The sequence below is a fragment of the Poecilia mexicana genome, unplaced genomic scaffold (assembly GCF_051168715.1).
Source record: "Poecilia mexicana isolate PSO_F unplaced genomic scaffold, ASM5116871v1 scaffold_7, whole genome shotgun sequence".
Taxonomy (NCBI): Eukaryota; Metazoa; Chordata; class Actinopteri; order Cyprinodontiformes; family Poeciliidae; genus Poecilia; species Poecilia mexicana.
Window position 1 is genome coordinate 20,000,131 of NW_028263376.1, and position 15,758 is coordinate 20,015,888.

The following is a 15,758-nucleotide window of genomic DNA, read 5'->3' on the forward strand; positions in this document are numbered from 1 at the left end:
ATATATTTAAAATATATATAGCACAAATATACTAAGTAATAGAACATACAGTGAGTCAACAATCGAAACTTAAGGTTTAGGATCTACGCATGCGCAGTTTGATCCAAAAATTATGCCCCGCCTCTTCCGTGACAACTCTCACACATTCAAAAAAAGTCTCGCTCTCACACATTCAAAAAACGAGTCTTAGTACTGTGTGTTCAACTTTAGTCTTGTGTATGTGAGAGATAAACGTCTGTGTGTGTGTGTGTGCGAGCTGGTAGCAGTGTATGTGTGCGAGACAGTTAACGTTTGTGAATGTGCGAGCTGTTAGTAGTGTATGTGTGCGAGAAAGTTAACGTTTGTGAATGTGCGAGCTGTTAGTGTATGTGTGCGAGACAGTTAACGTTTGTGAATGTGCGAGCTGTTAGTGTATGTGTGCGAGACAGTTAACGTTTGTGAATGTGCGAGCTGTTAGTGTATGTGTGCGAGACAGTTAACGTTTGTGAATGTGCGAGCTGGTAGCAGTGTATGTGTGCGAGAAAGTTAACGTTTGTGTGTGTGTGACATTTTAGTATTTTTTTTAGTGTGCGTGGCTATTTTTTTGGAGTGTGCGAGAGTTTCTGGTAGTGTGTGAGAGACGAAACGTAATTTTTTGGAGTGTGCGAGAGTTTCTGGTAGTGTGTGAGAGACGAAACGTAATTTTTTGGAGTATGCGAGGCTACTTTTTTGGAGTGTGCGAGAGTTTCTGGTAGTGTGTGAGAGACGAAACGTAATTTTTTGGAGTATGCGAGGCTACTTTTTTGGAGTGTGCGAGAGTTTCTGGTAGTGTGTGAGAGACAAAACGTAATTTTTTGGAGTATGCGAGGCTACTTTTTTGGAGTGTGCGAGAGTTTCTGGTAGTGTGTGAGAGACGAAACGTAATTTTTTGGAGTGTGCGAGAGTTTCTGGTAGTGTGTGAGAGACGAAACGTAATTTTTTGGAGTATGCGAGGCTACTTTTTTGGAGTGTGCGAGAGTTTCTGGTAGTGTGTGAGAGACGAAACGTAATTTTTGGAGTATGCGAGGCTACTTTTTTGGAGTGTGCGAGAGTTTCTGGTAGTGTGTGAGAGACGAAACGTAATTTTTGGAGTGTGCGAGAGTTTCTGGTAGTGTGTGAGAGACGAAACGTAATTTTTTGGAGTATGCGAGGCTACTTTTTGGAGTGTGCGAGAGTTTCTGGTAGTGTGTGAGAGACAAAACGTAATTTTTTTGAGTATGCGAGGCAACTTTTTTGGAGTATCCGAGACTTTTTGGTAGTGTGTGAGAGACAAAACGTAATTTTTTTGAGTATGCAAGGCAACTTTTTTGGAGTATGCGAGAGTTTCTGGTAGTGTGTGAGAGACGAAACGTAATTTTTTTGAGTATGCGAGGCAACTTTTTTGGAGTATGCGAGACTTTTTGGTAGTGTGTGAGAGACAAAACGTAAATTTTGTCCTAAACGGCCCCTCATACACAACTCCTGGGCACATTATATTCTAAATTAGAGTTCCAGGTGCAACATTCCTCCCGCGTAAAATCACGCCCTGGATCTGAGAACCCCGCTTTATTGCTGTTTTTCTTATCTGAAAACGTAATGTCTGTGCAGTAGACAGTTTCACGTTGCAATGTCGTGAGGTAATGTGCTGACAAATGAGCACTTTCAATTATTCCAGTGATGCAATGTTTTGAGCTGTGGGCTGCCAAATAAAATGTTTGTAGGGTGATTTGATTTACTTTTTGTTCATGTATTGCACTGTCGTTCCCCATTGTGCTGGAGCCAGTAGGGTTCTCATATGTTCCCCCTGTTGGTTGTCAATAAGCCTGCCCTCCTGCCTGCTTGTCTGTGCATTGGCCACAGAAATGTTTTTACAAGTGCAGAAGTCACTGCTCCATTGCTCTGCAGCCCAACCGTATAACCAGGCTCTTTTCCTATTCTGGGGAAGTGGAGCAAGGGCTTTGAGCTGCAGACACAGCGAAGTGACATGTGAGGCTTTTTTGTCCCCTTTCGATTTGTCTTCCTTTTTCTTTAATCTCGGCATATGTCTTTTCAGCATAATCTGCCCTCACCCTCCCTCTTTGTCCAGCCTCTGCTCAGTTCTCGTGCTCCCAGTACTTTCACCCTCATCCTTCAACAAATATACATCGGTGGCTGGAGCTTTTGCAAATGTTTGCGGCCTTGCTGCTGAATTCTCCTCACCTCATTTGAAACTGGCATCCCTTTTTTTCATTGCTTTCTTCAAGGCCATCCCTAAGCTGGCCAGCCCTACGTGGGTTTGCTGATTTTAAGAGTGCTGGAGGGGTTTTTCCACCAATACTTGGCTGCTATGTCTTCAATCAAAGTGCTAGACTGAGCTTTGGAGAAACAAATACTTTGATTTTTTTTTTTCGGGGGAAGAAACGATCTGTGCAATCCCAGCCAGCGTCTCATACAGTTTTTATGTCTGTGTTAAACAAGGTGGGCATCCTGGTTGTGCTCTGTTTTCCTGTCTTTTGTGTTGAGAGGGTGCTGGGCTCCTTTGGGATTGCACAGTGAGGTCACCTTGATAGAATGGGAGGAAGAGTGAAGCCGAGAGGAGGAACCTACCCAGCAGGTGCTGCATAACTGTCTGTGACACAGATGGGCAGAATCTTACTGTGTTTGCAACATGCATACATTATGCAAATGCACCTGGGTGGCTGTTCATACATACATGTTAATGCTCTTTTGCATAGATGTAGGACCTTACAATGTTTTCAAAGTAAAACACAGGACATGCACACTAATACATTTTTAACAACCAGTGTCATGTTTGTGAGAGCTAACAGAGTTAAATATACATGTATTTAAAGTTAGATAATTCAAGAGTGTATGTAAAATGTTGAGAACTTGAGACTAGTTGGAAAACTGTTCACTTGCAGATGTGCTTTAATTTTTGGATTTGTCCACAAGTTGTCAGGGTCCCACAGTAAGATAATTGTCCCGATTTCTGACCCAATCTTCCTGTTCCTACATTCTTAAGGATTATGAACATGTAGACCAAAAAATGTGAGTTCGGGTCTCATCAGACATTGGCGCCTTCTTCAACAGATTTGTTGTGGTTCTCTACATCTACATGGTTTGTAGCAAACTTGAGTTCATTTTTAAGCTCTCTTTCCCAAATGACAGCTTTGAGGAGTATGTGACTAATTGTTGTCTGGATTCCTCAGATTCTGTGTGTCACTGTGGGGATTTTCCATAAAATTATGAAACTTGGGATATTGTCGGATTACCTAAATTCAAATACACACCATCAAGAAAATCATCCTTTCTTTTAGTCTGTCAGGACACTCCAAATGAACTTCTCAGGTGGGTGTATTTGTAATGTGAAAACACGTGGAAACCCTAAACTCTTCTGAGCATTTTGCAAGAAACTTAAATTGATTCTTTGGAAGCAAACAAAATCAAATAAAATATTTTGACAGTGGCTTGTTTAGTGTAGTTGCCAGCTGTCCTTTCCATTCTCTGGTTGTTCGTGCTTTTAATGGATCTTTCGGGGGGAAATGGGGTGAGAATGAGGTGCCTCAACAAGGCGTTAGGGAGAACCACAACCAAAACCAAACAGTAGCACTCAGATGGCTTTCCTCAACTCTATGAACTGACTTTGTGGGGAGGAGTTAATCCCTCGACCAGCTCAGTGCCCTGCCTGACCATCTGCTTGGCGGCGCAGCTCAAAGCAGTCCAGATATTTTTCCCTTTCTCTTTTGCATGCGCTGACATTTTTATCCTCCCATTAAAACTTTTAAGGGCCCATTATCTAAGAGGAAGGAATGCTGCTTTAATAGTGTGGTGGCTCCATTCTTGGGCCCCTTCTTTTCAGCGCGTATCCACCCAACTCTTGGTTTCGGCTTAAAGTTCTTCCGCAAAGAGGGGACCGTCTCCACTCTGAGCTGCATGACAGCAGATCAGCTCAGACCATGACCCATCCTTTCACCAGCCCATGCTCTCAAAAGCAGACTACTAACCCTTGACATGCCTTCCACCACTCCAGCTCCTTTGTTTCAGTTTCCCTTCTGCGTGGTTCTCGCATTCAAGAGATCTTGCAGCTTTGGTCTTAAGAACTCCTGCTTCCTTTGGTTCTTTTGTTGGAGGATTGCCGTTTTATCTGTTGTTAATTTGTCTCTTGTTGCACGGTTTCTAATTTCCTGTCGAATAGTTCTCATTTTAAATGTCACGTTTCCATTAGCTACGAGTGTAAAATCATTATTAACAGAAATATAGACTCTCAAATATTTATTCTGTGTCTAATTAATCTATATCATGTGCTTCACTTGGTGAAATGCTTCCTAAACAACAGCTAAATCGTTTCTTAACCATGACCAACTGCTTTGACGTCTTTCAGTCTCGTGAAAGAGTCTTACGCTCACCACTGTACTGAGACTGCCCTTGTCAAACCGTTCAATGACATCCACATAAATACAGACTGTGGAAGAACCACAGTGTCGGTTCTGTTGGACCTCAGCGCAGCTTTTGCCATGGCTGACCACGACATAGTACTGAATCGGCCGGAGAGCTGGGTCGAACTCTCTGACACAGAAATGGTTTGAGTCTTACCTAAAGAACAAGCTTCTCAGTTTGGACAGAAGTCACATATGGGGTACCCCAAAGTTCAGTCCTGGGACTCCTCCTATTTAATATCTACATGCTCCCACTAGCCCAGGTCATAACAAGCTACTTAAATAGCTGCACAGATGATGCACAGCTCCACATCACAATGTCATCAGGTGACTCTGAACCCATCCAACCACTGAACTGTCTTAGGACATATAAATGTATGGAGGTGACATGGCTTTCTCCAGGTGAACAAAAACAAAACTGAAGTTAGTGTTTTTGAACCTAAAGAGGAATAATTCAGAATCAGCACACTGCTTCAATTGCAGCTAGAATCTAGCTGTAATTGCCCGAAATCTGGTTGTGGTGAACTTTAATAGTCACATAAAGACGGTTACAAAGTCGACAAACATTTCCAGGATTAAATAACTAACGTCTCAACAAGATCTAGAGAAACTCGTCCCTGTGTTTATCTTTAATTGCTTTGATTTCTGCAGCAGTGTCTTCACAGGTCTGCCTACAAAATCAATCAGACGGCTGCAGCTGATCCAGAACGCTGCTGCTGGTGTTCTCACTAAATACAGGAAAAAGTTTTATATCTGCAACTTCCACGGTTTTATGTGTGCCAAACACAAGATAGATAGATAGATAGATAGATAGATAGATAGATAGATAGATAGATAGATAGATAGATAGAGATCTCATTTTGTTTATCTAGTAAAGAAACATGCTAATTCAACATCTGTCACATCTTGATTTTATTGTGAAATGTCTGAGGCAAAGTAAAATCCGTCTAAAGTCTTCACTTGTTCAGATTCTCACTTGTCCACTTTGTCCCCCTCTTCCTCTGAGAGCATTGTCCTGGATGCCTTTTGTTTCAAGTATTTATTCTATTTTTTTCTTTGTCAGACCTTAATAACACACCTTTAAAAATATCTCATTATCATGTCGCCAGGCTGATAAACACAGTTATAAAATGCGGTTTCTCTGCCCATGGGGCATTCAAGGGCGTATTTGGGCTGGGAAATGTGCATAATGAATGTCAGCGTGGCATCACAAAGAGTCAAAAGCAAAATGTTTTAGGATTCTAGTGGTGGTGTTCACTTAATGTCATGTCCTGCAGTTACTCCTGCTGATGAAGCTGAACTTCCATTAAGTTAATGGCAAACACACAAATTGAGTCCTGTTCAAGAAAATTAAAAAATACCTTGTCCTAGTTGCTTCCTCCCAGAGGACTAAGTGGTTTATTTCTGTAGGTATGAAAATAAGTACTAGAAACTTAACAAATTAAAAAAGTGCTTGTGGCATCAGATGGATATGTAGAACCGAATCTTTTTTTCATGAATTGAAAGAAAAGAATGGCATGTTAAAAAACAAAACTTTTAAAGAGAGAAGGGTTTTTTTTTTACTACTGGGAAACACACTGATAAAACCCCCAAGTTATGCTTATTGTCACATTTTAGCAACTTTACGTTAAAAGCCTGGTTCTATCATGATGCCAGGTTGTTTCAGTGTATTTTTCTGCACCGCATTCTTCTGATAAAGGTTGATAGTAAACTGGTTTTTGTGTTGCATTGATAAGTCTGTAGTTATCAAACCTTATAGTTAACAAATAAAACCTGAAATGTGCTGGCTTCTGGCAGCAGCATTAGCTTTACGCGTTTTGTTCAGAGGTCACATGCTGTGATGGGAGGACAAAGTTATGGGCTCTTTAACATGCTCTTTCATTGCAATATTCCCTGTTCACCACAAGTGCCGCAACTGGATGGATCCATTCGGTGTTAAGCTTTGTGAAAAACCATATCTCCTCTGATTTGCTCTTTAGATGACATTTAAATTAGCCTTACTCAGTCCAGGTATGTTTCCTGTCCAGATTTCTGAATATGAAGTGGTCTGTAATAAACAGAAAAATGGGTTACCGCTTAGTAGAAAGTCTGATTGACTGATTGCGTGTTTTGTTTTAACATTTTACTTTTTCTTCATAAAATATTGGCTTCTTTCTTGCCCATACGTAATATCCTTCCTGGATGGTTGTTAGAGCGATGTGCTTTGGGCAGATGAAAGCTGAAACTGGCCCCATCTTGTCAGCACTTGGACTTGAATTGGTCCTCAGAGAGATGAGGAGTCAGGTTTTGGCCTCAGTCTCACATGTTATGGATAGGTGGGTGTGTTGTATTCACATTCGTATGAGGTTATGAATTCAGATGACCACCTTGGTCAGTAATCATAAATGGCTGCAGGAAATTTACTCTGGTGTAAATGGATGAATGCATTCCGCTGTGGGTGCAGATAGAAGGAGAGAAAAGAAACCAGGAAACTCCACGTTTGCTTAAGGCATCCATGTGACAAGCTGTGGAAATCCTTGCACTTTAAACAATCAGATATGTTGACGCACAGGCAGCTTAGCATGGCCTTTTTCATTTGGGCGTTCATGTCTGATGGCCCCAGCCTCTTGTCAAGGATGCAAACAGCTCTGACAGGAAAATGGGAGAGGATTGCATAACCTTCGTCTGCTTGTTGACAGACTTAAAGTGATGGACAGCACGTTAGTCAGAAGGTCAGGATTCTTGATTAGGTTGACATCACCCAAAGTAAGCCAACTTGATATCAATGCCATCGGTATAAGGAGACATGCAGCGTCTTGCAAAGTGCAAAGTTATTCACACCACTTTAACTTACAATCACAAACCTTTCCATATTTTTATTGGGATCTTATGTGATAGACAGACAGAAAGTAAGGCATAATTGGGAGGGAAAATGTAAAACAAGTGCACCAAATATCATAGTTATAGAGTTTATCTTTTGTACAATTTAATTTCAGCGAAAGTAAAGCAGATCGGTGAAAATTTCAGAGGTTTGCTAAAAAGCATTCATGAAAACGCTGCGCCATGAAGCTCAAGGGACACAACAGACAGGCCAGGAATGAAGTTGTGGAGAGGTTTAAAGTAAAAAATAAAAACAAAACAATAAACATTATCAAGAGCTTTAAGCTTCTCACAGATCAACCATGAGGATATTATAAAACTATGGCATAAGTGCAGCTCTGCCAAGACATGGCTGTACAGCTACACTGACAGTTCAGACATTAATCAAAGAAGCAGTAAAGAAACTCATGGTGACCCAGGAGTTGTTTCAAAGATCTACAGTTCAGGTGGGAGAATTTGTTGACAGCAAAATTATTAGTCATGCTATCCAGAAATTTGTCCTTTATAAAAAAAATTAAAAAGTAACATAAAGAAAGTGACTTTCAGTGGAAAGCGATTAAAAATATAAAGTTTTCAGGTCAGGTTTTTGGAGTTTTCTGGAAGAAAAAATAGCTGAAACTATTTGCTATGTTAAGACAACAGTAATGTTGGTCTTTTCAGCTATAAACACTCCAGGTGAGTTTGGCATCAAAACAATGGATGAAAATTTTAAAACACAAAACATATTTAGCGAAAGTCATTTGACAACATCCTTAACTTTTTTATAATGTAACCCATGAATAGGAACCTTTGATTATTAATCCATGACATCTTGTTTTCCTTCGATACAAAGTTTGACATATTTCACGTTTCTCTGGGCCTCTAACAAGAAAACATGCCATTTATAAATTTACTACTTACTTAAAATTACCCTCATTTATAGTCAGAAGCATAATTTAAACAATAGTATCAAGTGGAACTGTAATAAATAAGGCTGGACAAACATCCATGTTTATCTTCCCATCATGGACAGTTAGGAAGATGATACGAGAGGGAAAGAAAATCTGCACGGATATGAGATCTTCAGTGACACCGTGCTGTCAGTCACCATAGGAACTGTTTATTTTAGGGATCTCAAACAGATGTTTAAAAAGGTAGCAATAATTGCAAAAGGGTGCTGTGTAATTTACGGCCTTGGAACGCTTCAGGTGCTTGTTATATCTGCAATAAAATAATCTTGCATTCGTCTTTCGGAAATTTGTGTTGCAATAGTTTAGTCAAATACTTGCCGACGTAGGTCATGCTCTGAGTCATGAAAGTGTACACCGACAGCCTTAATTTACTGGAATGAGTTTTGATCTCGCTCTCTGCTGGGGGAGTTTTATTTTTTTGTGTTCCGTGTTTCTTTTCTTTATGGGGGATTACTCCAATTAAAATTACAGCTCTATGGAATCAGCTCCTGCTGGGAGTTTTATCCTTTTCTCTTGGCAGCCTTTCTTTTTATAGCCTGGAAACATTAAGCGTGCTCCAACAAGAACCTGACTCTTTGTGAAGGGATACTGAGCATGTCAGTCACCAGCAGTCAGCAGGCATACAAGGCTCCTTGGGTCAGAATGCGTGACAGGCATTTGAACATTTGTAGTCCACTTACCATCTCTGCGATATTTAATGTAAACCAAACTCTTGGTTTACGGAACGCTCCGTGGCTTTAAAAACAGTGTCTAATCTTCATGGCAGCTGAGAGGTAAACTTTCTCTGCATGTCCTGCTGTTTTCTTCACAGTGCAACCAGAAGGCACAAAGGAGGGGCCCACCTGCATGGACAAGAACCACGGCTGTGCGCACATCTGCAGGGAAGCGCAGAAGGGTGGCATCTCCTGTGAGTGCCGACCTGGATTCCAGCTCACCCGGAACATGAAGGACTGCAAACGTAAGTCGTCCTAACCCCAGGGGTTGCATGGAAACATGCACAAATGTCGGCATGGCTGCTTTATTGGCTCCTCAGGAAGAAGGTGATTGTGGTTTGGAAGCAGGCCGGGGATGGATAATCGCACTCACCACACAAACGTCTTCCAAAAAAAAGTTTGAAGTTGACATTTATGTGGCATTACCGAGCTCTGACTAATCTTCTCAATGGTGCTCGTAAAAAATAGAAAAGAAACATGTTTTTCAAATAAGTAGGGATCATTTACACAACCAGGGCAAAGTGTTGGAGGTTAGTCGAAGGGGACTGCTCGGACAGACAGCGCGCACTTCCTGTTGCCGTGCAACAGAGATCATCCTGTCAGAGCTGGGGGCCAGGGCCTGATAGGGTGGGGGAGGGGGGACTTGTCTGTGTTTGGATAAGGATTGGAGAAGTGTTATTCTATGGTTTCTCAATGACAGCTCAGGAAAAAGGCGAAAGGTGTTGGGATGGGACAGTTCAGATAGGATGACGATGGAAGCCTCGGCTCGGCCATGCTCTTTTTCACTCTGTCATCACAGGTTTCTTTGAAAGGTTAAGCTCTTTATGCGCTCTGCTCCACAAATGTACTTCACAGAAACATGCGAAATTGCAGCAAAAATCGAAGGCTTCCTGTCATAATTCATGAATTGCTGCTAATGAATGGAAAACCATTTCGTTGCTGCAAAATCAACTGAGCTTGTCAGATTTCCCTCCTAATCTCACAGTTCAGATTCAAATAAGGCGACTTTTTTTATTGATCGAAATGAGTGCTGAAAACAAGAAGTACTTATTCCCCATAATTAAATAAAATGTTTCTCCTTTGGCTTCAAATAATATTCTGTCTGCATAAACTTAGAGTTTTGGAGGCACTAGCCAAGCAGTATGCTTGCTTTGTAAGCTGCTGTGATAATTTTTGGTGTTTGATTTACTAATTCTGGCTGAAAAATTGATTAAAATAGAAGAGAAATTTCCTTAGTGGTTAAATGTACTCAAATTAAAGACTGATCTTATACTACAGCTTTAAAAATACATTTATTTTAGGACATTTTATACTTGAACCAAGGTTGAAGTACAGGTATTGAGTAGTGTATTTAGCATGTGGAGTGAGACATCCTGCACAGATTTGGTCTTATTACAGAACAGCTGATCATATAGCAAGAAAATGCTAACGTGTTTGCTAGCATTGAAACAGGGTTTAATCTCTGCACTAGCAGTAGCTCAGTCAACAATCAGTGCTTCTTATTAAGTGCTCTTTCTCAAACAAACCTTACTGAATGAGTCTTTGAAGCCATGGGAACGACTGGGTGCAACCTAAGTTCAGTGTTTACGCGACGGAGCATATGGCCCAGTGAAAGAGTTGCTTGTTATTTACTCGTTCTCCACTTCCTGACACCTCCTCGCTGACTGTTAAAAATTCGAGAAAAAGTTGTGTGCGCACTCCTCTTTAATTAGCCCGTGTTTACTCCTGCCTCCTTTGATAGTGACGTGCAACTACGGCAATGGAGGCTGCCAACACATCTGCGAAGAGACGGACCATGGCCCCAAATGTTCCTGCCACATGAAGTTTGTCCTCCACAGCGATGGAAAGACATGTGTAGGTGAGTCATCTCATCCAGAAATGACCACAAATGGCAGGAAATAATTTTTGTCGAATGAGGAAATTACACCGCAGTGAGATCTGAGCAAATTTAATTAACATGTAAAATGGGGTTTTACATGATAAAATGCAAGCTGAAAAGCAGGCTTTGTTACATGTAAGAGATGTTGCTGAGCTTTTTATAATGATCCGTGACATGCAAGGTCAAAGGGCTACCGTTCACTGATCTTCTCCTTTTAGTGCTCCTTCAGCGTAAACCCCTCGCTCCCGCATCTGCTTCCACCTCCCTTCCTCTGACTTTTTCCTGGACGCTGTCTTTTTCTCTCTCTGTTTTCCACAGTCATGTCAGAAATGCACACCCTCTCTCAACCTGTGGGTCACTTGCTTCACTGCTTCCTGTCTGAGATTAACTCACACACCTGATCTAACCTTCCGCTGGCATGTTTCAGTGTTTGCCTCGGGTTAACTTAGTTTGAGGGAAAATCTATTGGCTACTCGGATCATATTGAGCCGTTCTGAAGGGAACTTTTTAACCAATGTGTGTCCAGGAGAGTGGGAGCATAGTGCTTGATGGATGTGTATAACCATGCAGAAGATTGTTGATATTTCAGTGATGGAGTAGAAATAAATCTGGTGCTAATGCAGAACCAAAGTAGCAGTACAACCTTTGTTTTTTTTTTTAACTCCCAGTGCCTTTGAAAAACATCTTCATACACCTTCAACTGTTAAACATTAGGTCCATTTATTTTATTGAACTTTATGTGATAGACCAACATATGGTCCTGCATAATTGTGAATTGGAAAGAAAATAATATTAAGTTTTTAAGCAAATTCACAAATCAGAAATTTAGTATTTAGGCCGTTTTACTCTGTTGGTACTGAATTAAAAAAAAAAAAAGTTAACCAGCAGCCTTCAGAGGTCATCTCAGAATGGCAGAGAATAAAGATGTGGAGAAGTTTAAAGCAGATTAGTTAGGTAATAAAACATTATTTCAAGCTGATCCACCCATTATGTCAAAAAGAAAAGGCACCGCGACTCCAAACCTAAAGAGCCACGGCCGTGGTACTGAAATGACAGGCTAGAAGTGAGGAGGGTGATAATCAGAACAGACCAGTGGTAACTGTGTAGGAAGACTCTGTTACTGGACAACTTTTAGTGGTGCAGTGGACAAGTCTGTCAAGAACACAGCTATTGTCAAGAGAGAGCCGTTCCTCCCATGTGGAGTTTGCCACAAGCTAAATAAGGGACACATGAAAGATTTAGAAGCATTGGACCAACATTCAACTTCTGAGCTTGCTACATGTGTGGCGGAAAATGAAAACTGCACATCTACATTAGGACAATCTGAAAAGAGTCTGCAAAAGGCTCGAGATTCAAGCCTTTTGATGTGTTATAAAAGCTCAGTTAACTTCAGAGTTCTTTCACTCCAGGACAGGTCCGGGGACTAAGTTCAACTTGCTAAGAAATTGTTGAAAAATTGACATTTTTATTTGGTTTGTTCAAACTGAATGCTAACCAAACTGATCGGACAAACACATGCAGCTGCTCATTTATCACAAGAACTTTTAACATAACAAGAGAGCAATTTTTCTGTTTAGTTTAAGACACCTTTTTCTTATTTTATTTACTTGTTTTTAAGGGATTATGGATGTCTATATTGGGAGCATCTCGTTGAAATACATTTCATCTTACCACAATGTCCCTCCCCAGGCAGAAATAATGGATTTGTTGCTACAAACCCAAAACCTTTTAAAAGGAAAATACGATGTCATTTGAGACAGCTAAGATGTTCTTTGGTTTATTAGAAAAGTATATTCTTACCAGGAATAGTAGAATGATGGATATTTAGCTAAAAAGCACCCCTGGCTATTAAATGTTAAAATATCTTGCCATAAGAGAGGCAGTAATCAGGATGCTGCTCTGTATCCATGATCCAAATGCCCCAAAAAATTAAGAGATGGAGACTACATCATACTGCTTTTAAAACAAAGGCACCCAACCCTTTTCAGATGCTTTTTTATTTGTAAAATAAACTATTTAGCCATGTTTTTTCCCATCCACTTCACAATTATACACTTTTTCGCTGGTCTAACATAAAAACCCAATAAAACTCATTGAAGTTTGTGGTTTGCATCACAAGAAAATGTGGAAAAATTATGCAAGCTTCTTACTGCACTGCATTCAGAGAACTGCAGAGTTATTGTCTGCAGTTCTCTGAGCTTAAAATTAGATTTTGAACAGGTTGGATAAGACCAGATCCTGAATCAAGATGAGCGTCAAATTGATTTTGGTAGGTGCGTCTGCAGCACAGCCCGGTGACGTTGGTGCTCGGTTTCAGTGGCTGTTAAGTTTGAGAGCATGGTTTGAGTAGTGCCTGATTAGCTCTGTGTTTCTGGATCCCTCTCACGACCGCAGTCCTGATGAGAGCCAGACCCATGTCAAGGTCTGGTCAGCCAACCTGTCATTATTGCTGTATCCCCGTAGGCCAGGATGATACCACAAAGTTGACCTCAACCAAATTATACGTCTTTGCCAGTCGTTTTCGAGGCAGAGCAAATGCACGTTTGTTGTGCCAGATTAGGAAGCAGTCAGCCAGTTAAAATCTCCGATTTCCCCCCACAGAGTCTGGGGTTGCAGCGGTGAGGGAGCCATACGCCGCGGCTGGCTCGTGGGCACTCCATTTCTTGCTCTCTGTATTACTTAATAAAGTCTCAATCAAAACAAACACTCATAGAAACCACTGATGATAAAGTGAACGACAAGGATGATGGTGCAGTCTGAACAAGGGAACTCTGCACTGGGAAGAAAAAAACAAAACCTTATAGGATTAAAAAGTTGACTTTAAATGCAAAACATACTGAAACATTTTGAAATCAAAATTGTTGTGTATATAATATTTCGGTTTTCTGTGCCAGCTTTAATTCAATAAGTCATCCATCTGGGGAAAACAAAAAGCAAGAGGTAACCTCATATTTAACCATGAAATCTAATTTCCGTTTGAAATGCCAAAATTAAAACTTTATGAATGTCTCTGTGGAACATACTCCAGAAATACTTCCTTTCTTGTGAGCCAGTGTATCCAGCAGATAATCTCCAGAGGCCTTTTGCTTTCTTACGGCTTTTGCTGGTGGATAGTTTGCTGCAGCTTTTTCATCAGTCCAGCTTTGAAGGGATTTTATGTGCACTCTGTCACACTTTCAATCATTTGTTTTGTGGTGATTCTCCTTAACCAAGGGTTGCTCATGCTTATCTTTAATAAAGCGCCATGCGTCGCTCAGTTTGAACCCTCATTTTCTCATTCTGCCTGTTTCACCTCCGTTGGCGTCCTGCTTGCTGCATCTAGAAGGCTTGTACGGATGCAACGCGTACACTGCCGTCCTTTAGACAAAACATTCACAAACAAACTCTTTGAAGTTCGATTTTTCACAAGTTTTATTTGTGGTGCTGTGCAACAGGGAAGTTCAGATATCAGAGATGAGAAGCCATCATGTGGTAGCATTTATGTTGTTAGCACAGCAAATCATAAACACTCACAAATAGCAGGCAGATGCAGGAGTTCAGTCATTTCGAGAGTCAGCCAAACGACGCAACGCGCACACACAAACGGCACGTGAGACGCATTTTATGAATGAAAACCATAAAAACAGGGACGCAAACATGTCCCATCCTACATAAATGCATGCTTGTAAACATGTGCAGGTTACATGCATACGTCCATAAGATAAACAAATTGCTGTGGGTGGTCTGGATTCCCACTTGTGTCGCAGAGCAGCACCCTGTACGTAAAAACTGTTTTTCGGATGCTGCATGTTGGGACAGGGAAATGTTGTCTTATCTATGCATGCCTTTGCTGTTGCCCTCTTTACTTCAGCATCAGATTCACCTGAAAGGGGGCCACCTGTGGATGCTGTGATGGCATTCTGAGAAATATTTTGGTTCCGGTGGTGGAAATTACATTTTCAATATACTTTAAAAAAACATAAATAATTCAAGTGAATATTTAAAATTATATCATATCTGCAGAGTAGGCAACAAACTGCTGGGGCTGCATGACAATGTCAATTCACCATTAATCGACTTCCTCTGTATGCAGTATCATATCCCAAAGAACTGCTAATTATGTAAATACCTTGCTCTCAGGCTCAGTAGTGTTTAATGCAGCATAAATATATATATATATGTCTGCTATAAACTCAAGTACAGAAAGGCTTGAACACACTTTAATTATTTGTTTATTTATTACAAGTCATATTGTTCACCAATGGCAGGTTTTCCTGATATTGTGTAGCCTTACACTGTGCCATATAACTACTAAATTGTATTTTATTTTAATTCTATGCTAAAAAACCAAAACGAGTGTTTTGAAAATGTGAAGTGGAACTGAAAAAATATCAGGTTTGAAGTTGTTGCAAAAGAAAAAAAAAATCTGAAAAATGTGGCAATTCCTCTTTATTTTGATACCCCTAAATGCATTAAAATTCAACTAAATGTCTTCGGAAATCCTCTAATTAGTGTATTTTAGTCCCAGTATAAATACAGCTGCTCTGTGAAGAACTTGGAAAATATCAGTGAACAAACTGCATCATTGAGACCAACAAGCACAGCAGACAGGTCAGGAACAAAGTTGTGGAGACTTTTGAAGCAGCAATAGATTATAAAACAATATCCCAAGCTTTGAACATACTGCAGTGCACAGTACAACACAAAAACCAATGGGAGCATACCAAGAAAGAGCTCTGTAGTTCAGGTTGCCAGATCTGTGGATAGGATCTTAAACACTTTATCCCCACAGTCTCACATGGTGCTGGCAGCAGTATGTGTCCAGAAATTGGAAGAAAGTGCTTTCACCAGTTAAGTAGGAATTTACCTTTTTACTCAATGTGCAAAATATGAGTGTTTCCTAACCCTGGTCCTCATGACACACTGTCCTGTATGTTTTAGATGTCTTCTTTCTTTAAAACTCCTG

The 15,758-nt window shown here is 40.6% G+C and overlaps 1 protein-coding gene across 3 annotated transcripts in view; it reads left to right on the forward strand.

Annotated features, from left to right (window-relative positions):
- The window catches only part of scube3 (signal peptide, CUB domain, EGF-like 3), a 105,265-nt gene that overhangs the window by 57,555 nt on the left and 31,952 nt on the right, over nucleotides 1-15,758 (forward strand). For all 3 annotated transcript variants that reach the window (XM_088007211.1, XM_014981703.2, XM_014981705.2), the window contains exons 5-6: nucleotides 9,033-9,179; nucleotides 10,676-10,792. In XM_088007211.1, coding sequence (XP_087863337.1) covers nucleotides 9,033-9,179; nucleotides 10,676-10,792 — 264 coding nt within the window. The remainder of the gene's footprint in view (nucleotides 1-9,032; nucleotides 9,180-10,675; nucleotides 10,793-15,758) is intronic.